The following is a 23,566-nucleotide window of genomic DNA, read 5'->3' on the forward strand; positions in this document are numbered from 1 at the left end:
TTCAACACGTCACATCGAACCCTTCTTGGAACGTACACGGAAAACATTGCACCAAAAATTTTAGCTTCCATTGTGTTTTTTTTTTCCTCTTTCTGCTGTTGAGCCATCATGCGCTAAATGCATTTGTTTACTTGTAAGTTAATGATCCTACTGGCCGCCCACTCAGGTTGCCGTACGCACAGTTGACTCATTCGCTCGCGTTACACCAACTCGGCAAAGGTTTGCCTTTGGAGCCTGACTCTTTTGTCATCGGGGTAACCTCAGCCTCTAAATATCACCCGCGCTCTTTGTTCGAGAGCCAATAATCCCCCGAAGAAGCTGCGGGATGTGACATCGGGGATGTTTTATCATCCCATGTTCTTGTTCATCCCCCCTTCGAAAGCATTTCTTTTCTACAAATATACCCAGTGGGCCACTTACATCATTACGACCTCTCGCCGCATTTCATTATAGCCTTCTTCCACATGCAGAAAAAAAAAAGGAAAAGGTGAACGTGTGCTCACTTTTCATTTCTGATTTGTACGTGCTTTGTAGACAAATAACAATGCAGGTAATACAGTGTGTAAACGCGTGTTAACGCATGGAGAAAAATCGTGGTATTCAACTTAGTAACAATTAGTGTCAAGTATATCTGGATTTTTGGTATGCGAGTCGGCCTGGTCCCAAATCCCAGAAAATGGCATCGGTCAACTGTAAATATGTTGTTGAAAAGTATGTATCTACAAAAATACAGACTGATAAAGTAAAAAAAAAAACAAAAAAACTTCCTTTTCATCCTCTTGATATTTCAATGTAAGATTTGTCCTTAAATTGCATGAAATGAATGAAAATTTTATCATGTTTTCCATTTGTTCAGAAAATACATAAACAACACATAAAATGAACAACAAAAAAATAAAAGAACAAATAAAAAAATATAACAAATAAATTAATACGATGAAACACAAATATCCAGTGGAAGGAAAAGGCCGTAGTCAAAAAAATGTGGTTGTACAACTACTTTTCAAGGAGTAAAGTGAAGTGCAAAAAAAAAAAAATGAAAGGGTAAAATAGCGCTGCAGTGTCTCCTTTTAGACACTGGGTGGCACGGGAATAATAAAGCGTTGTGTGCTTAGTGCAGAGCCGTAATTAAATTAAAAAATAAATACAACACTGTATGTTTATAATCATACATGACCAAAGTCGACTGACTCCCATTATGAATTTTTCCAACGTGATTGAAAGATTTTACCTGCGCTAAGCAGTAGCACAACAAACTCACATGAGTGCTGAGAGACACAAAAGGGAGCACATTTTAACATTAACAACCCACGCCAATCACGAACATAAACTGAGTTTTGACTCATAGATGGCCCTAGTCTACATATTTTTATATCGGCCGCATTTTTACTTACAAAAATTACCGTAACGGACAAGCGAGGGAAAGATGTCAGTTGGTTGTTAGCATTCAGAGCCTATTGCAGCTAACTGCAGCTTAGGTTAGCTTAGGTTGTTACCACATGATTTTCAATAAAAGAATCGAGCAGACTGAACCAACGTCCGAAGCGAGTCTTCGTCCATGCCCCGAAATGAAGGCTAAAGTTTGGGGAAAAAAATCCCTGCACATGCGGCAACAGAAAGGACATAATAACATATCTCGCACAAACATGAGGATGGGAGGGGGGAATATTATGTGGTCACATCTTGAGAACACCTTGTCCTCCGGGAAAAGAAGAACTCAAATGAAATACAAAAGTGTGTCTCATATTTTTACGTGAATACAATTTGCTAGTCCTTACTTGAATCTGAACGTAAAGGCATTGTGTTTTTGTTTTTTTTTTCTGACAGTACAGTTCTTTATTTCTTTGTACGTCTTTATATATATATGCATGCAAATGACGTAAGTGCACCAGTTTATTGTGACGCTGTGAAATAAACAGCACAGCTCGAACAGTGCATAATTGCACAATTATCCATAATTGGGCTCATAAATAATAACTCGCATTTACACAGACGCAACAAAGGCACATCATTAAAATGTACCAGAGCTTCAGGTATTGTTAACATTGAAATTGCCCCCAGACTTTGCATAAATGCAAACTGCCCCGCTCCCACGGATGTGATGTGATGCGTTGGCGGCGAACAGTGTGAGCCTTTCGCTTCGGAAAAAAATCCGAATCCAACCATTGCATTCTATTTCCATGGAAAAGATCTCAAAGGCCAAGTCAAGAGCTAAGTGACACTTACAGAGCATTTTTATTATTTTTTTTTCAAATAAAGTTGTGCCAGAGGCTTCTGATTGGACGTTCCAGGTTCAAACGCGGTTGCTGTGGAGACCTGCAGCGCTCGATGAACACTGGTCACTCAGTAGATTCTGCTGATGATTGAATGGCTGAATCTTTTACTTTTTACTCTACTCTTTTACTCTGTATAAGCAAAACAGTGTAGAAGTTCAACGTACTGTATTTGCAAATACTTTTGGCCAAAGATACCTCATAGCATTATGGGAAAAATGCTATCTTGTTAGCATTTGGCTTGCATTCAAATGTAGTACTAAGTATGTTTGAACGTATTTACAAGTATGTTTGAATGTATATGAAAATGTTTGAATGTACCTGTACTGTACTCGTAAATACATTCAAATCTATTTAACTCATTCAATACCAAAGATGTATTTTTACGTTTTTTAAATTAAAAAAAAAATTTTTATACATTTTTTAATTTATATATATATATATATATATATATATATATATATATATATATATATATATATATATATATATATATATATAAATTTAAAAAAAAATATATATATATTTTTTAATTTATATATATATATATATTTTTTTTTTTAAATTTATATATATATTTTTTTTTTAATATATATATATATATATATATATATATATATATATATATATATATATATATATATATATATATATATATATATATGTATATATATATATATATATGTTTCTTTTTAGTTTTTTTTAACCCAAAATTCAAACGTTTGACTACAATGGTTGGTACTAAATGCACTAAGTACTTGATTACTTTAAGTAATTAAGTATCAAAAATAATCTCTTACTTTAGGTAACTAAATACTAAAGAATCAATTACTTTAGTACTAAACTACTTTGGTATTAAAGTACTAAGTACTTGATTACTTTAAGTAATTAAGTATCAAAAATGATCTCTTACTTTAGGTAACTAAATACTAAAGAATCAATTACTTTAGTACTAAACTACTTTAGTATTAAAGTACTAAGTACTTGATTACTTTAAGTAATTAAGTATCAAAAATAATCTCTTACTTTAGGTAACTAAATACTAAAGAATCAATTACTTTAGTACTAAGCTACTTTAGTATTAAAGTACTAAGTAATTAATTTCTTTAGGTAATTTGATTTACAAGCACATTTAAATGAATTACAAAGTAAATTTGAACGTATTTACAAGTATAAATGACTCATTCAATCCCAAAGACGTATTTATAAGGGTTTTTTTTTCTACTATCTTCTTTCAAAGCTTTCCCTTTGATGTTAACATCAAAGAATTGGTCAACATAATTTCTAAAAGCCTGTCAAGGGGAAAAAATGTAACTGGAAAAAAAAATAACGGCTCTATAACTTGTTGCTAGGCAGAATTCATAAAAATAACAATATTAACGTACGCTAGTCCCGCCTATTAGACTGTCAAGGTGTGGACACCAGCAATATGAATCAATCGTTTATTTTTGTCACTACCTGTAGAATAGAAACCGTACCACACATGGTTATTGATCGCCACGTCCTCTTGAATGTTCTCACGCCGGTGCGATCTCGCCGGCTCCGCCATTAAGGATGACTAGTGGCTCCATCCGGTCCATTCGTCAGTCGTATTTGTCGTTCACCTCTCTGATGCCATCAGCATCAATCGCACGCACCTTGGCGCCAGACATAGAATGTGTTATGATGATGGAAAAAGCCACTCATGGAAAAAAACAAAAAAAACAAGAACTACTTGTCCGCGCACGTGCATGTCAGAACGAATAAATCCCCGAAGGCTTACTCAGCTTCAATTTACATTTTCGATTACGGCGACCTGAAGGATCATTCAATGTGCACAGTATATATTTTTATTCTGGGCTTGAAAAGTAGACTTGGTAGCCAGAGGTGCAAATTGCTGCAACATTTTCAAGGGTGTATGATTTTGATGTATGCGAAATGTTACTTGTGTGATAACAGTAGGGAAACATGTTTTAAAAGCAGAGCCTGACTTATATGTTTTTTTTAATTTGAAAATCTTTGATAACTGATGTATTACATTTCATTTAAATCAATTTTTGTCATTTAAAAGGGATAGACTACTACTTAAGCCATTTTAAGGAATAAAAGGTGAATATTTTGCCTTATTTTTCAAGGCTGGGGTAGCGACCAATCACGCCTCACCTGGTGGTCATGTGACAAACTGACTTGTGATTGCTTGTTTCCTAGTCTTCAGCACGTGATGTCATTTTTAGTCGACAGCAAGTGGCAAAGTTTGTTTTAAAGGTTTTAACTTTTCACCAGTAAAAAGTTAATATTGTATCATACTGTAATCATTTTGATACGTTTTTTTTAATATTTGTTTTCCACATGAAATTATTTTTTCTCGTTTGTGCTTGAATAAATAATAGCTAAATAAATCTAGGCCTCGTGCATGTTGATTTGGAGGTCATTTTTGTCAATCTACTATTTAGTTAAAGAAATCAGCGAGGTCTTTTTTTGAGGTGGGTTTTTTTGGTCGTAAAAGTGGCGATTACTGCACATTCGAATCAGAGATGGCAATTGTGTTTATAGCGTGCGCATTAATTTCGTGTTTCAAAAAGAGCAATAGACAAAGCAGGGCTTTATTGCCCTCTTGTGGTCATGTAGAGAATAACAATGAGCACTGAGTGAGACCGTTTGTATTTGAAGGTGTTTGCAAACTTTTGACTGGAACTTTATATTTATTTCAAAGTATTAAACAGACGTTCAACGAGGACAACCTTTTTTCTGTCAATTTCTGGCATGAAACCGAAGAACAGTATGATTAAGAAAACAAAACATACAATTTTGATGTGATGTGCATTTTTATTTGCGGTTTAAATGTATGTACAAAAGGAGTCAAAAGGTGAAACGAGCCGGTTTTGAAGAATCAAAATAATAAAATACTATTTTGATTTTTTTAAGAATCAAATAACACCATCAATATTATTCATAAGGGTGATGGCTTAATTATTAAACTACAATATTCTCTTGTGTCTTTATTGTTTAATCTCATCGTCTTATTTTTAATTTGACTTTTTATGTTTACCGTCATGTGTGTCTTTATTTTTAGGTTTTATTTTTACTTTTATAATTTATAAATATTAAATATATATAATATGTATATATATTTTTTAAATTTTTACCCTAGGAAGACTAGTTGCTTCCTTGGTATCAACTATTGTTTAATCTGGTTGTGTTTGATTTTTAGTTTCTCTTTTTATTGTATAAACTCATGTGTATTCGAATGTTGAAGTAGTTGAACGCAGGAAGACAAGTTGCTACCTTGGTATCAACCAATGGAGATCCATACAACCAAATAAACAAACAAATACACGTTGTAAATAATGAGGGGGGGTATAACGGTTGTTTCTAAACTTTTGACTGGTACTACACCAAAAAAAAAACATGACAATGGATGAATCCGCGGATGCCTAACCGCGAGTGCGCGGGGGTTCACTGTATCGCCTCGACATACGAATGTCAAGGACAATCCAAGCTCGGTCCTATTTTCGCGCAGGGGGTACCGGGCCCCAAACATCTGGGACGATGATGGGCTGCGGAGCCAGAGAGCAGCGCGCATGCGCAGTGCATCCAGGGGCTCGGCGGCGTTCGATGCTGAAGTGGGGCGGATGGACGCAAAAACGGCGGCGATGGACGTTCCGCGGCCAAATCCCCATTAACGATGCCCTCCGACGGGCGTCGGGACACCGTCGTGTGCGCACCCACCACCCCGGGACACTGACACGCGGACGCCGAGCGGTAAGACGACGCTTTATTCGGACGCGCTCCGAATCCGGGGGCACACGCACCGGCGACGGCGGCGGCGGAGGGGGAGCTAGCTTCGGCGGTTAGCATAGCTAGCTAGCTCGCGACGCTCATCTCCCTCCGCCTCCTCGCCGAGATAGCGGCTCTCGGGCGGCTAGCGAGCGATAACGACGGCGCCGTCGCCGGCTAGCTTGACAGCTTTTGGGCTCCGACGGCGGCTCCGCTCCGATGGCTTCGCGGCGGCGGCTAGCCGGCGGAGCTAACGGTGGTCGGAATAGTTGGAGTTTCCCGGGGGCGAACGGGGGCCTTGAGGTTGAAGGAACATATCCACCGAAAGCACCTAATGAACCTCCATGTTTTTTTTTTTATTTAACACAATTGGGTGGCCAGAATAGAGTCCTTATTCCATGGTTCAGGTTCTTATCACACTTCCTGGTTCCACTCACTCATTTTCAATTTCCTTGGGGGTTACAGATACAGTAAAAAATATATTTACTGTATGTGTACATTTTCTGTATTTTTTATTATTATTTTTACAAGAGAAACTACGGTAATAAAGGCAATTAAAAAAAATAATTTAAACATTTTTTGGGGTCGATTTTCATTTATAACTTCATTGCAGGTTTAGCTTACAATTTTTCTTAATATTTTTCCTCATTTTAAGTTGGACCAGACGAAAAAATATAATACATATTCTGTATGTTTTTTTTTTTTTTTTTTTACAAAAGAAACAAACTAAAAAAAAGGTAACAAAAGCAATTAAAAATACTTTTTTGGAGTTTCATTTATGACCATGACTTTATTGCAAGTTTACCTTGCAATATTTTTTTATATTTTTTTCTCCTTTTAAGTTGGACCCGACCAAAAAAATATCAATTTCCTGTATATATAATTTTGGGGTAAAAGAAACAAACCATAAAACGGTAACAAAAGCAAATAAAATCTTTTTTTTTTTTGTGGATTTTCATTTATGACCATGACTTTATTCCAGGTTTACCCCACAATATTTTTTTTTGTATTTTTCTTCCTTTTAAGTTGGATCTGTCAAAAAAGTATTAATTTCACAAAAGAAACAAACTAAAAGGTAAAAATAATTTTAAAATTAAAACTTTTTTATTATGAATTTTCATTTATGACTATAGCTTTGTTGCACGTTTACCTTGCAATTTTTCTCGATATTTTTCCTGACAAAGTATACATTTTCTGTATTTATTTATTTTGACAAAAGAAACAAATTAAAAAAAGGGAATAAAAGCAATTAAAAAACAAATTAAAACTTTTTGTGGATTTGTATTTATGGCTATGAGTTAGTTGAAGGTTTACCTTTCAATTTTTCCTCCTTTTGAGTTAGACCTCACAAAAAAATTCAAATTTGATGTCTTTTCTTTTTTTTTTTGACAAAAGAAACAAACTAAAAAAAGGAGGCACAAAAGCTTTTTTTTATGTGGATTTTCTTTTTTTAATCCAAGTGAACTTGTATGATTACTTCATACCAAATCACCCACTAAATTTGGGAAGCCATACTTGACAGTGTGAAACTTCTTAGTTCCTGTCTGTCATTCAGCCTTTTTTTTTTTTTTAATTTGAGGAAGCATGTCGCTAAAGCCTCTCGGTGGCCCGTCTTCCTCTTGGGAACTTTTGCCACGCACAAAAAGAAGAAGCTTATCTTTGCACGCGGGCTGTGCAAAATCCTTCTTCATGGCCTGTTTTACCATACAAGGAAGACTTGTGTTTTTTGGGTTTAATCTGGAGCCAGTGGATATATTTGAGGAGCGCTTGTATTGTCGGAATATTATCGGGCCGGCATGTTGTGTCATATGACGGCAGCCGCCCTCCGCGCCCTCCTCCAGAAATAAGGACTTGACGAAGATGACTATGCTAAGATTTGAAAGTCAATGCATGAAATGAGAACTTTTTTATCCCCTTGGTGTCAATTTTGACCTGATTTGAGCCATTGATACATCTCACGAAAAGCATTAAAAAACATAATCGAGGGAGGCTAAAAATTACTATAGATTGTCAAAACAGGTAGAGGTCCAAATGTGTTTATTCCCAAATACTTGCAAATGGGATTTACTGTATTTCATAGCAAAGTTTGACCTAATGCCTATGGACACTCAGGGGTTAATTTCGCATAAAGTTTTGCGTGTTGTGATTTTCAATTGTATTTACTATTCGTCCGTTTTCGTTTCATAATGATTCGACTCCGTTGTTTCAAGGTTACTACAGTATGCGAGCAATTACGTTCGCGTCATCAAAACAATCGCCCTGAAAAGAATAGCATAACGCTCACACGCCCGTGGCGCTAAAAGTCACACTCAAATCTGTGTGTACGGTAGAAGGCCTCGTGAGCCTCGAGGTCGGATCGTAAAACATCTTCAAGGCAAAATAAGCACACTGAACAGAATGATGAATGATGCCAAATAAGTGCAGTGGACACGCACTATTCACGATAATAGCAAAAATACACATATACTGACAGTCACGGGACCATTTCCACAAAAATTATGCTCAAAAATACACTCAATATGTGTTTTCCACGAGTGTGAGTGTAATATATATATATATATATATATATATATATATATATTAGGGATGGGACGAGATCTCACGAGATCAAACGAGATCAAATGCCACAAGATTCATTTCGAGATGTATTTTCTTTTCAATTTTTTGGAGGGTACTGTTTCTTGAGCCAGAATTGTAATGGAGTGCATCGAGATTGATGGATAGGAGTGAGTGCTAACTCTCATACAGTAGGTGGCGGTATGCACCTAAACTTTGTTTGCAATTCGCTATTATTTGAAGAGGAGAAATGCACGATGCTCAGATTACTTTGAAATCATCTGTGTGGCAACATTTTGGTTGTCCAGTTTAGAAAAATGTTTTTGCATGGCCACTGGACCTATCAAGTGAGAGAGCTTTCAAAATAACACAGGATTTTGGTGTGTAGCTCGCGCTTGACTTGAAGACATTTTTGACGGTGGAAGGCAGTGGATTTCGGCGGCTAATTCACCCCCTTGAGCCGAGAGATGCCTAAAGTCACGGTTATTTAAAACCGTCCAAATTTGTCGAAAAAGTTAACTGCCGTTGATTTTTTTTTCCTCTCATGCCAATATTTTCCGACTTACACAAAATTAATATCGGTCTCCTTGACTTGGTCGCTGAAAAAAAACATCTGTCCATCTACAATTAATTAGGGCCCAAATGATTAATCATCTATCTTTTTCACTTTGTCAGTCTGTGTCAGATTTCATTGAAAAGCACATTTTCTGAAATCCAGACATCGGGGTAGCTGTTTCACACTTGGTCAGTTTCCTTTCCTGGGAGGAAATGCAGCAAAATGGCGTCGTTACTGACTGCACGCTTGGGTGTTCGGCTGAAGCAGCGAAAGGCGGCCCGGGCTATTTTTCAGCATATCTTGCAAAACAAAAAAGAAAAGAAACCGGACTTACTCCTTAATTTTGTTTGGTGGATTCTGATGTTTGTCCTGGCGAAAATCACCTGTCATTCTCAGTTTTGTTTTGTTTTTTTTTAATGCCATCTCCCACTTGGTTTAAAAAAAAACTTATGAATAGAAGAAAGTTTGTGAAGATGGGAAAAAAAAAAACGTTATGAACTTGCCAGAAGGTTAGCGTTTACAACGCTCCATTCACACTGTGTAATTAGTTTCACTGGTCAAAGACCAGAGCGGTTAACTGCAGGCAATGAAAATTTGGTGTCACAATTATGTGGCTACCGCCACCCAAACATGAAATTACGTTCTGTTTCTTCGAAAATGAGATGGTATAAAAGGAAAATATCATTTAAAAATGAAAAAAATGCACTTATTTCTTTCTGATTGGACCGGCGCTAAACCACTTTGTAACTTAGAAATCAGTATAAAATCACCTTACCAAAGCGATCAAGAGCGAGTGAAGATTTTGTGGAAATTTCTTGAGGAGTTTTTGCTTTTAAACAAACAAGCAGATGACAAAAAGAGCCGCGTTGGTTGTGCAACAGATTGGCCTAAATCTAGTTACAAGTCTCTCGATTATTCCGTATTTGATTGCTCCGGCCGATAAGCCAGCATTGGTTATCAAATGCGCTCTGGCTCATGTTTTCCTTTCCCCCTCCTCAGATGCTGTACTTCCGAGTCCACAAAGGACCCATTGGCTGAGATCGGAGCGAGCCCAGAGGGCGAGCCGGCCAGGGAATCCCAAGGAGCGCTTGTGACTCCAGGAAGCTTTTGCTGACCGTTTCAGGTCAGGGATGGTGAAATCACTTATTGCTGCTGCTCTTGGTAAAAAAAACAAAAAAAACGACCAGCTCGCCTTGCCTCGAGCCTCCCACCAGCGACAAAGGCGGTCCGTTAGCCCATATCAGACGCTCCAGCAACTGATTACCTCACGCCATGACCATTCTGTCTGACCTGCTTTCAAGAACTCACTAATTCATGGTAAGGTGGTGCCGTGAACCCAGATGTTGTTTTTGTTTTGGTTTTTGCTGTTGTGAAGTCATATTTTGACGCACCGATGGTATTTTACAACAAAGGGAAAGCATTGATTGAAAACCTTTGGCAGCTGAAATTTTATCCAAACACTGACATGTCAAATCTCAACATGGCACAACCACTTCACTAAAATGACCAAAATACCGCGCAAGTATTAAATGCTAAGATTTTTTTTTTTTATATAATGCTGTGGATTTATTTTTTAAAACGCCAAAGAATAAGTACTGAGCTGTTGATTATAGGCTGCAGTCAATTAATGAGTGAGTGATGTTACAAGTCTCCGCTAGCTGCTAACTTGGAATGAGGCATATGATGTGTTCGAATGCAGCTGGATGTCTCATCTATCTAATAATAAAGTAACATTAACATTAATAGTAATTGCTACTAAAGTCATATTGCCATTGTTTGATAAAAATGTTTGTTTGTTGTTTTGTTATGGACATGATTTATACTTAATGATAAAAGTACCGTATTTTACACACTATAAGGCGCACCTAAAAGCCTTATTTTTTTTAAAAAAAAGATGATGGTGCGCCTTATAATCAGGTGCGCCTCATATGTGGATCAATATTGAGATTGGGATTGGTAGATGGGGAATGAAGTGATAAAGTAAGCTTTACCTGTTTCTTTTGTGTGTTTACAGTTGAACAAGGTTGTTCATATTGACATTGTCTTATTCTGCTATTGAGAGTTTAGAGTTATTTTTTGAGTTATTATCGTTATTACTTTGAGTATAACTATGTTGTGATTGAAAAAGTTTTAAAATATGTCATTAATTGAGAGTGCGCCTTATAATCCGGTGCGCCTTATATGTGGAAAACGTTTTAAAATATGTCATTAATTGAGGGCGTGCCTTATAGTGCGGAAAATACGGTATGTGATATGGGTTTATGTGTTGTAAATAACGACACCAGCATAACTTGTATACAACTGCTGGAAATTATGAGAGTACAGTAAGGTCAAATCAAATATTAGCCATTTGTGCAATTATTTTTTTGCCCATGTTTGGATGGCCATAATTGACCGATTTTTAACAGCCCGCTGATTGATTGTTCAGGCCCTAATGAATACCTTTAGAATACATTTTGCCAAATACCGTCAACTGAAAGCGCAATCACATTTACCCAGATAACAACAAATCTAAGTTCGGCTTGCGAATATCACACGACGAAAGCCAGGAAAACCAGAATTCAATCTTTTCCGGAAATCGTTCCGGCCAAGTGGCTTGCTAGTGGCACTTCCTGAAGCGGCAGAAACCTCCCACAAGTGACGCTTTTATGCTCCTGCTGCGGCGTTTTTATTTTCATGGCAGAATTTGCAAGTGCCGTCAATGCGGCCTCCCCTCTTCACCCTCACAACAAAGCTGTCATTTGCATCCAGCCGGGCCGTTTTATTTTGCAGGGGTTTATTTTTTTACATACATGGGCCGGTTGCCTGGTTGCCGAATAACCGATGCACTTTCCAAGGCGATTCCATTTACATATCAGACGGCTCTTGGCTTTAGGTTCCCGTCCGTCTGTTGTCCAGATGCAGACCAGCTGGAGCGGGACGAAGGAGACGAGATGCTCCGCGAAGAATAGATTTGCGAGGCTCTTTTTCATATCTGAAGCGTTAATGACGGGTTTAATATTAGCAGGTAGGCACTTTATTTCTTTTTTTTTCCCCATCAGCTGCAATTATGATGAAATTCAGCTAGATTTCACCTTCTTTGTGAGATTAATGGCAGGAATTGTGATGTAACAACCCGGATCTGTGAGAGCGCCGTTCGCTCAACAGCTCGAGGAGGCTTTCCCAGGTCCCTTTAGCTCGCAGCCAACCCGCCACTTGGCCGCCTCGCTCGCCGGGCGCTTCGGAAATGAAATCACAAATCGGCACTGTGCGTTATTGTCCGAAGCACTTGAAATGACTTCTTAGAGAGAGGTATTTTGTTTAGATTAGCCCGCAGTGCTCGCTGCAATCCGGCCTAGAAAGAAAGGCTGCAGTGTGATGTTCAAGTGGGTCTCTCTACCCCCCCGCCCCCACTTCTAACCCAAGGCCTCGCTCACGTCCACTTTCCAAGCATGTGAAATGTCAGGGGAAACCCCCAGGCGACCGTGGTCAGGGCTCTGAGGCGTCTACAAGGTGGAACACAGCGTGCGCCCAAATCATCCTTGGACGTTAAATAGAGACAACTCTGCTTGAACTCGAGTGATTTTTTTTTTTTTTTTCAAGTCAAGTGCATTAATGTGTTAGCGGCTTCGGCTGTTGCCGTCATGCAACTTTTATTAACTACAGAGGGTTGTTAAGTTGTACTTCCCGAGCCTCCGCATAGTCCATAGAATAACGCTACTAGCATCTGGTCGGCTGACTTAAGTACGTAGTGATGGCGGAACTCACAGATCTGAGTTGGATTAAGACCTTAGATTTCTGAGAATCAACCCCATTTTTGATGCAGATATTCAACATTTTCATGAATATCAACAGTTCTTTTTGTTTCGCCCACAAAAAATATGACGGTCAATAATAAATCAGTTCCTGTTGCAGCTAACAGCAGCTCGTGTTAGCTGAGGTTGTTATGACATTATTTTTGATAAAAGAAGCGAGCGGACTGAACCAACGGCCGAGTCCGTTCAAGATTCAAGAGATTTATTGTCATATCTATTGTGAGATTTGTTCCGTTTTGCTATAGTTTTTACATTGTTGCCAAAGTGTCGGTGCGTCTTATACAGTACACGATAACGTAGAAAATATCAGAATTTGACCCCAAAATTAAGGGTGCATTTTATATTTGGCGCATTACAGTGATCGATGACAAATTTTGAACTTTTCTCGAGTAACGTGTGTTTTGTGTTTTCCTTTTGCTCCAAAGCCCCGGAGTGTGAGTGGAGTGGAGATGAGAAAAAGGCAGGCGGCGCACATCGAGGCCCCACCACAGGTCCCCGGACAGCCCCGACCCAACACCTGCTGCCTCTGCTGGTGCGGCTGCTGCAAGTGTCTATGGTAGGTCCTTTGCTTCTCCATCCAAGGTTGTCCCCTCCCACAACAAATGCATTTGTCTGGGTGGAAATCAACATGCCCCCTGAAAGATAGACAAGCATCTAATTTAAGCTTTTGGATGGGGGTTTCTTTTTAATGGCAGCTGTTAGAAAGGACATCATCAAATTGCCGAAGGCTTAAGTGCGGACAATCACAAGCCTTCCGCTAAAGAAACACCGCCAATGTAGGGCCAAGTTTCAGCCCAACTTTTTTCTCATATAAACCTCTTTTCTTAAAAAAATTGGCAGCAACCTGTTTGGGGGAAATTGACCCGTTTCTTATAATGAGGCATGAATTTGCAATTTTTATTGTTTAAACTTTTTGCTGAAAAGTAACAAATATACTATACTAGGGCTGCACGATTATGGCCAAAATAATAATCACGATTATTTTGGTCAATATTGAGATCACGATTATTCATCATGTTTGGTGATGTCTATTTGTCGCCCTTTTTTTAAACAAGCAGTATATAAACAAGGCTTCAAGGCTTGATAGTTACAAGTATTAATAATAAACTCAAAAAAAGAAAGATAATTTTTTTAAAAATCACCCAAGACCTGGCAAAAACTTGGCACACGGGGCAACACAGCATACAGACATTAGATTCATTTTGAATGTAGGTAGAAAAATGGAGAAAAAAAAAATTGTTTTGGGTGGTGTTTACAAAAGGTTTCTTCCCGACAGTGCACTTGCGGACATTTTTTTTTTCATTGTTTTTTTTTTTTACCAAGGTACTCACATCACTCGAGAACTCATTTCATTCCTAGCCTCACCCCTCCGAAAATCAATTGAAACCCAGCCCTGCAAGCACGAAGACCCGCCTCATCGGGTTTCCCCTTAGCAAGGCAGCAAGCGTGTCAATCAGCGGCACGCAGGCTCCTGCAGCTTCCTCACTAGGGCCGCACGTTTGGCCAAGACGGCGATGAATGAATGTCCGTTGTGGGCCAGTGAATGGTGAATGCGCGGCCTCTGTCGCGGCACTCCATCTGAAGTGCTGGCAGGCTGGCAGCTAGTCAGGCCCGGAAGGAGTCTCCCTGCAAGCCGACATTTCAACCACTTCCATGTGAATCTTTTTTTTCCTCCCCCTGTGCCGATGGTCACCTTTTTTTTTTCCCCCCTTGTCTATCAAACCTCCCCATCTCGCTTGCCCCCTCCTCGCTAACCGGGTCCTCACTCGCCATCATACAATCCTCTTCTATTTCCATCCTCTCATCACATGCAAAACAGCTGTGAAGAACAGGCTGTATATTTAGCCGTATTGTGAGGGCGCCCGGGGGCTGCGGCCCGCTTACCCTATTAGAGGCAGCACAATGGGGACTTTGACAAGAGCCGGCGAGAGGAAGCAGAGATCCTCCATGGTGGGACAAAAATAGACGGCGCAGTGTCTGTTGCATTATGGACCAGGGCGAGTGTGACAGCCGCGCTGGACGGAGGGAGGCAAGCATGTGTGTTTAGCGCCTTGACAGGAGCTCATTGTTCATTGGATGTGTGGCAATGTTTACTGGAGATTGTCTCGCTCACTTGAGGCTCACACGCATCTCACCCGGCTTGATTAATAGCCGCACGATACAAACCAAGAATTATAGTATGCTTTTTTTCGTTGTTTTTTTTTTTTTCCGTGTCGCGGGGAAAACTTTTGGCAGCCTTTGGACAGTATTTCCTTTCTTAGATTATGAAAAGAAAAATAGACACGCAACCCTACCATTTGAAGTGCAGCCTGCCTCTCTTCATTCATGTCATGCAAAAGTTCACCACATGGACACCAAAATAAAAAATAAAAAAATCACCAAACAAAAATGTAAGACCAGGATGAAATGAGAAAACCCTAACCCCTAACCCTAACCTCTTTCGTTAAATACATGCACAATGCTCCAAAATGCACACACAAGCTAGTAGGTTAGTTCTTTGTCTTTTCACTTTTTTTTTTGTTCAACTAGCATGAAATGTAAGTCTGAATGCTTGCATTGTACGCTAGCATTAATGGCAGGCAACAAATAATACAAGCGTTGTTTTTCCTTGATCACAAGCTAACGGACTGACTTGGCTCAGCACATTTGCACAACTATATGTTCAGTCAAACATTTGCAGTACTTCTCTTAGTGACAGCAGGCCATAATAAGGCCACTTATTAAAATTCAGACAGAAAACATATTAATGTTGACATATTACTGACAACTTATGGCTGAGTGATATGGCCAAAAAGCTACATCCTGGGTGTTTATTATTTTAACTGTTGCACTAAACACAATGTATTTATTATTAACTTATCCATCACATCATATTAAAATGTTCAAACAAAAATATCTACTGTTTTAAATTACTTTGGTCTTTATGCATAGCATGCGCAATTCAGTGTTTCTTTTTTTTTTTTTTTTTTTTTCCTAATTTTTCTCATTTGATTTATGGCTCAGACCTATAAGAAAGAAACTGTTACATAATCAGAAAGCAAGAGTAAACAAAAAGAAAGGTTGCCAAAGGTTGCTTGTTATGAAACGTTTAGTTCACGTACCATATTTTCCACACAATACCACACACCGGATGATGAGGTGCAACTTCAATGAATGGCCTATTTTAAAACTATTTTCATATATAAAGCGCACCGCATTATAAGGCTCATAGAATAGAAGCTACAGTAGTGGCTGGCTCCAGATTTCCCGGAGAGAACCCACATGGGCTTGGGGAGACCATCCAAACTCCACACAGGACGGCCGGATCGAGACAGATTTGAACTCGGGTTCCTGTGGGGCGGACGTGCTTACCACTGCTCCACCAAGCCGCCCCAGAAAAGAACTATGATTCAACTAAATATTAAACTTATATAAAACTCCATTCAAAATTGAAACATATAGAGCATATCCAAATTTCAAACATTTCTGTGAGTAAGAATCTTCCTCTTGCCTCCCGTCCAGGAGTGAAGACAGGTTGGAGAGAAGCGAACGCCAGACCTGCACCAAGATGGACAGTATTGAAGCTGCAGAAGAACAGTAAGTCCTCCGGCACGTCAGCCATGACTCTGGGTCTTCACCGTCGCCGCGTTGTCTTGATCTGGAGCGTGTCCCTCCGCCGCCGCAGACACCCCAGCCTGGACGAGGTGCTGTCGTGGTCCCGGAGCTTCGAGATGATGCTGCGATCGCTGGAGGGCCGGGAGATCTTCCGGGAATTCCTGAGGTCGGAGTACAGCGAGGACAACCTCCTCTTTTGGTTGGCCTGCGACGAGCTGAAGAAGGAGACGGAACCCTCGGTTGTGGACGAGAAGGCCAGGATCATATATGAGGACTACGTCTCCATACTGTCGCCGAAAGAGGTTTGGACTTTGGTATTTCTGTGTTAAAGGGTGCTCATTCGGTTGAACTCTGACCTGAAAATGTTTATTTGTTCGTTATATTTTATACATAAGCATTAGGATTACCAAACAGCAGATTACACACGGGTGTGCAATATGGCCCCCCCAAAAGGTTTTCAAGGTATCAATACTCACTTTGGAAGCCGATTCTAGTATCAACTGCTGTCTTGGTTCACTTTTACAATCACAAATGAGGAATGACAAATTATAAGAAAACAAAGTGTAATTAATTCCATGCAATGTTAAGAAAAAATGATTTATTGGAAATTGGAATAAATAAGTATTTTAAACTTATCTTTAAATTTTGTGTGTGGGGGGGCTGAATCAAAAGTGCTTGTGGTATCTGTACTTGTGGTTCTCGTACTAGTATCAATACGAAAAAAGTGATATTGGACAATTCTAAATCATAATTTATAGGGCTGCAAGTAACTACTATTTCAATAATCGATTCATCTATCATTTTTGTTGATTAATCACTGAATCTGATTTTGTAATAGACATTTAATAATTTCCATCCCTATATCAAAAAGTCACACATTTTCAAATTGACACTGCAATTTTTTATTTATCTATGAAACGTTTGCTGTTTTGGTCTGTAACAAGTCAAAAAATTCTGCAAAAATCTTGATTATTGCTCATCAAAGTAAAAGCAGACGCTTGCAAATGTTTTCTTTGGCCCAAATAAAGCTTACAATGTATGTAATGTAATAACACTCTGGCAGTAGTTCTTCCGCATACCACTAGAGGGAGCCCACGTATGACGCTAGTAAGACACTCACTGTCCCTAAACGTTTCTTGCCCAACCACGGTCAACCATTTTCTTCTTCTCCTGCGCCGCAGGTGAGCTTGGACTCACGAGTGCGCGAGGGCATCAACCAGAGCCTGGCCGAGCCCAGCAGCCTGATGTACGAGGAGGCGCAGCTCCAAATCTACACGCTGATGCACCGAGACTCCTTCCCCCGCTTCCTCAACTCCACCGTTTACAGAGACCTCCTCGCCAACAGGAGGCGCACCTGCCTCGACACCTAAAGACCCGCGCCCCACCTTGCCCTCGAAGCCCTCCATCGAGACGACTACGTCAACTATGGTGCCAGAAGTCCGGTTTGGAAAAAACAAACTCTTTCCTTTATCGCAAAAAGACTGAATGACATCCGAGATAGCTGGTTCTTGTTCTTATTTATATTTTTCAAGCAATTTCTAGCCGGCGACATGAGTTCGCCGCTTGCTTTTAGGTCAAATTTGACGAGGCCGCCTTTGCCGGCCGCTGATTGTTTTCGCGAGCGCAGATGTCTCGATGGTCACGTTAGACTGTGGACTCCTCAGGACAAGGAAGTAAGAAAGCGAATGGAAACGCCAACTATCCCTGTACTGTAATATTGACACCTCACTTTTAATTCCTAACCTATTTTTTTCCTCCCCGGTATCACACTGAGCTAATGAGAAGGCCGTCTCATGCCAACGACTGCAACCATTTTTGTTTTGTTTTGTTTTTTTTTCCGAGAAAGGAAAACAAGTAGTTTTATTGGCGGGGAGGCGTCCACGTGGAAGAAGCAACAGCCGTCCGTTTTTCAATCCATCCGTCCATCCGAGCACTTTCCTTCTTTACGTGGGAGAAGTAAGGGCTAGAATTGCGGTTGGGCAGCTACATGTAACTCAACAATGCCTTCACGCGTATTTTGAAAAGACGAGAAAACAAAATGGCAGCGCAAGCGGCGCTGCTGTCGACCCCCCTCAAAAAGCAACCATAGTTAATCCCCGTCATCGCCTTCTTCCCCCCCCTCGTACACTCATAGCTTGACAAGCACAGGTCAAAAATAAAAAGTGATAGTAACGCAGCATACATTCAGGCGCCGACTCGCTGGGATTAGAGCCCCCTCCGGCCTTTAATTTTTTTGTTTGTTTGTGAGGTGAAGTGGTGCCAAACATGATGTCAACGGCCTAAGAAGGAGAGAACTCATTTTAGCCAGCAAACTTCGAGTAGGCAACAATGCTAAGACTCCCCCAGTGGGCGCTAGAGCCGCTTGCTAGTAACTCTCTTTGGTCTACTTTTCTTAAAAAAAAAAAAAAGGAGAAGAAAAAGAAAAAAATCAAACTTTAAATGCATGATCATGTGTCTAAAGAATTTAGGGGACAAAATGGGGAGGCGGATTCTTGCCAAACGTCCCGCTAACTAATTTTTTCGGCCTGCCCGGCCTGTTGATATGCAGTAGAAAGTGCATGACTGAAGTATTATGCTATTGATTTTTTTGTTTATTGTCAAATTAACTGATTATATTGACACCTAGATAGATGATGACGTACCTATCAGGTCCTAAAATGTTAGCAAAAACTGATATTACTTGTTGATAAGTGGGAGGACTCGTTGTTGCCACCTGTGTATATTATTACCTGACGTTGACGTGCCAATTTTTGGTCGAGAGCCGTTGTAAGGCAGGCTAGCAAAAAAAAAAAAAAAAAAAAAAAAGTGCATTTGGATGGACTGTAGTTAGCCTAGCTAGCAACTGTGTCGCTATCTTGCTACGTTAGATTTTAAACTGCCGAAAGGATTCCAAATTAGGGAATGTCTTTGAAAATTTATTAACTTTTGAAAATATTCAGTCATGGGACGGGAGAATGTGTGAACTCCCGCTTCCGTGACATGTGTCGTATTGAGCGGAGATCTGAGTGCTTGTAGCTGACGTCACGTCGTCGTTGTTCACTTTCTCGACACGGCAAACTTGCTGCGAGTAGAATTGAACATGATTTTTTAATTTCGCACCAGCCTCACCCGACTACAAATAATTTTTTTAGTGAATTGAAGTGGAACCTCCAAAAGCGGATCAAATTGGAGTTTCCAAAAATATGACAAATTTTGCCTATTAAGTCAAAGTACCGTAATTCCCCTAATATGAGACTTTTTTTTCCCTAAAATGAAGAAATATATATATATGAGGAAACCCTAATATATATATATATATATATATATATATATATATATATATATATATATATATATTTATGTGTGTGTGTGTATTAACCACATTGTTAAATTTGAGGTCATGACACCTAGGTGACGATAGCGCTCTACAGATAACTTCCTGCTGTGTCAGCCTTCAAAGGGTGAGTAGTTTTACTTTATTTTTGCTGTCTTTTACAGCGGTTCTAACTTCCCTTTGCGGGAATTTCAACTAGTTCCTGAAATCACAGCCGGAAAATTATTTGGGGCACGGAAGAAATGGCGTGATTTGGAAAATTAGAGTTTGCCTTTGGAGGTTCCGCTGGATATTCAAATAGAATAAAAACATGGTTTTTGAGATTGAAAAGAAAACTTTTTTTTTCTCAAGAATCAAATGTAAACATCTTCTTTATCACCCGGGTTTCTCTAAACTCGAACATATTTAACCTTTGACAATTCAAGCAAGCGGACACATTAGTGTCGGTTATCGCTTCGCTGTGCATGCAAATGAATTAAAAAAAAAAAAATCTGCGTTCAGGAAAACAGATTTTGTCCGTTTCTTTGAAACGCAATTTAGCGCGGGAATGTTTCACCACTTAGCAGATCAAAAAAGACAAAAAAAAAAAAACATGGTGCAATTAAAATCAAGTTTACATTTGAAATAAAGTGAGTTTCTGCGCTCGGTGCCGCGTTCAAAGCATTCGGGAGCCGGGCTGCTTGGTTCAAGACTTGGGAGAGTTTTTGAAAACCGGCGTCCCCCCCCCCCCCGCCCCCCGTTTAACTTATTGTGACTTTTACGCGGCCAAGGCGCTTGTTTTGTGTTGAATAACTGTGGATTCTACAAGCAATGAGCATGTAAAGCAATGCGGGGCGGCGCTCAGCCATTTTCACTTCATTTTCAGTTTTTTTACGAGCTGAAGTGTCTTGACGAGAAGGAGGAGATTTGCAAAGCTTTGGCCTTACTTTACACGTGTATTATTATTACGATGATCATTTTTTCCTTTGACGAAAACAAAACAAGCGTCTCTGTAGGCTTTTCACTACCTCTCATGTCGGTTAATTTATTTCGCATCTAGTTGTCGGGTTCTTTCGTTTCGTCTCGGTTTTTTGTAGATCTACTTGAAGCCTAACACTGTAAACGACAAAATGTGCACAGATAAAAATGTATAAGAGCGCCGGCGTGCGGGGAAAGGGGTGCGTTCGCGAGAGAGCTTAGCCTAGACATTCTTTTGCTGTTGTTGTTGATTTGTCTGTTTTGATTTTGAACTAGAATTTTTTGCATCTCTATAAATAATTCAGGAAACCACTGTCTAAGGGCTAATCCCATTTTTGCCTATGCAAATGCGTTGCTGGGAAAGGGCGAGGTTCTGCCCGCTCCCGTTAAAAGATGGACCATGGTTTACATTGCCCTTTGCTGAAGTTCTTCAATCTCACTCAGCAAAAATGTATATTTACTTTTTGTTCTACATATACACATATATATCTATCTATATCTATATCTATATATCTATATATATATCTATATATATATATATATATATATATATATATATATATATATATATATATATATATATATATATATATATATATATATATATATATATATATTAGGGTCGGAATTCTTTGACTCATAATTTGATTCCGATTGGTTTTACGATTAGTTTAGCTAGCGTAAACATTTCACGAGTTGCGTTAATGTCGCAAACAATGCGTCATTTCCTCTTTGCGTCACCCGACGTTACTACGACGCACCCCCCTCCCCCACACACTAGCTAGCGTAATATATGTGGTATCAAAACAAAGCTGCGCTTCTGGTAAATGGACTTTTACTTATATAGCGCGTTTCTACCTTGGGTACTCAAGGTGCTTTATGCTAATTAGTCATTTAGCTACTGATGACGCAGCGTCAGGAGCAACTGGGGGTTCAGTGTCTTGCTCAAGGACACTTCGACATGGTCTTGATGGTCGGGGAGTCGAACCCGCAGCCTCTCGGCTGGAAGACGACCACTCTACCGCCGAGCCATGCCGCCCCCAACCTCATACTTCTCAGCTTTCGGACTCTAGCGGTTTAGAAAGATTTGAAAAACATGTCTCATTTACTGTCTAAGAATACACGCATGTAGCTTAAGGTATTATTTTTTTCATCATAATCTGAATTGTTGAAATGAAAATCCTGATTCTTATGTGTTTTTTTGGGGGGGTGGGCACATTCCTATACACACACACACACACACACACACACACATATATTATATATATATATATATATATATATATATATATATATATATATATATGAGGAAACCCTAATATATATATATATATATATATATATATATATATATATATATATATATATATATATATATATATATATATATATATTCATATATATATGAGGAAACCCTAATATATATACATATATATATATATATATATATATATATATATATATATATATATATATATATATATATATATATATATATATATATATATATATGCACACACACACGACAAGTAATATATCGGGAAAGCAAATGCTACAAAAACGTTTAAATGTTTGTTGTCTGACATGTGGTAGTGCGCTGGCGTCTTGCGAAGAAAAATAGCTAGCCTTGTGTACGGTTTACTAACAGAGGGATTTTATTCGTAAAAACAAAATTAAGTTTTTTTGTAACCATCCCCAGTCACAATTACATCCACGGAAGGTTCGAAGGGCTGAAACGTGTTAACAAATAGCTTGTAAAGTCAAGTTCTTGTGATGCCTTTTTTTTTTTCCTTTCAACTAAGAATATGTCATCTTAGATTTACGACCTTCAAACGTCTCGTCTTTGTAGCCGCATTCACAATCACTGTGCCGATGCAGTAGCGTTGCTGAGGGAGCACATACATCGGAAGTGGGCTTCTTTTTTGTTTTTTCTTCCCTTTTTGATTCCAATAAATCTCTAAAAATTGTCAATGACGTGAATCGTTCACATAGCTAGTTTGAGCCATTTTTTAAAACGTTTTTTGTGACGAGGCTCAATTTGGGGCTATAGCGATAAATTGGATTTCTTGATGTTGGTATACGGTGCCCGGTTTTTGTTTTCTCCTGAAACCATCAAAATCCGTCACTTTTATTTCTCGTGCTCTGGCTTCCTCTCTCATTGACGTGCAATGCCACCATTCGCGGGCAGGGCGGTGACATTCCTCCGCCGTTAACAGTTTTGACGCCCTCGCTTGGCCGGTGTGCGATAAACGGATTTTAGGCGATCACTTTTCTCTTTATTGATTTCGATGCCTAAGCCTCAAAGTCAAGAGATGACGGAAAAAGCGCAGACGGAAATCGGAAATTTCAACATTTACCTGATGGGGAAATGTCTTTTTTTCTATTGAGCATGCTTTTTGCGAAATAAATGAAATAATTCAGTTATTTGCTACAAACGATACTGTATGAGTATGTATTTAAGTACTGCAGTATGCAGACAATTTAAAAAAAAAAAAACTTTTGAGGGCTTCGTATTTTTCTGAAGCATACATGATTCTTGAGTGTCACATGATAACAATGCGCCTCTTTATGCGAACGTGATTGGTCCATTAGCATGAGTTTGTGCACTGGTTGAAGGATTAACGACAAGCCAAAACCAATTCAAACAACAAATTCTTTGGACAGAAAAAACTACTTTAACCATGTAACAGATCTCGAAGAATCATCATTCTTAACGTCGACTTTCGGGCACAAAACGATTTCTTACCGACAACAACGAATTCTTTAT

At 39.0% G+C, this 23,566-nt stretch overlaps 1 protein-coding gene across 2 annotated transcripts; it reads left to right on the forward strand.

Moving 5' to 3' along the window:
- The first annotated feature begins 5,865 nt into the window (after positions 1-5,865).
- rgs17 (regulator of G protein signaling 17) lies at positions 5,866-21,318 on the forward strand. 2 transcript variants are annotated; one of them, XM_088421489.1, is made up of 6 exons: positions 5,866-6,014; positions 10,141-10,458; positions 13,361-13,491; positions 16,437-16,511; positions 16,579-16,831; positions 17,711-21,318. In XM_088421489.1, the coding sequence occupies exons 2-6, from the start codon at positions 10,456-10,458 to the stop codon at positions 17,897-17,899; spliced, it is 651 nt and encodes a 216-aa protein (XP_088277615.1). In that variant the 5' UTR covers positions 5,866-6,014; positions 10,141-10,455; the 3' UTR covers positions 17,900-21,318. The 2 variants fall into 2 exon arrangements, with proteins under 2 accessions (XP_088277615.1, XP_088277616.1); XM_088421490.1 differs by having other exon boundaries at positions 16,600-16,831.
- Positions 21,319-23,566: the final 2,248 nt, after the last annotated feature.

The sequence above is a fragment of the Hippichthys cyanospilos genome, chromosome 8 (genome assembly GCF_059441005.1).
Source record: "Hippichthys cyanospilos isolate Australia breed blue-spotted pipefish chromosome 8, RoL_Hcya_1.0, whole genome shotgun sequence".
In the NCBI taxonomy this organism is placed as follows: Eukaryota; Metazoa; Chordata; class Actinopteri; order Syngnathiformes; family Syngnathidae; genus Hippichthys; species Hippichthys cyanospilos.

What these genes read in the sequence shown, in the direction of transcription:
- rgs17 (XM_088421489.1), top strand. An exon ending in GGCTGCTGCAAGTGTCTATG is followed by an intron (nt 13,492 to 16,436) that starts GTAGGTCCTTTG and finishes CCTCCCGTCCAG; the next exon opens with GAGTGAAGACAGGTTGGAGA. An exon ending in ATTGAAGCTGCAGAAGAACA is followed by an intron (nt 16,512 to 16,578) that starts GTAAGTCCTCCG and finishes CTTGATCTGGAG; the next exon opens with CGTGTCCCTCCGCCGCCGCA.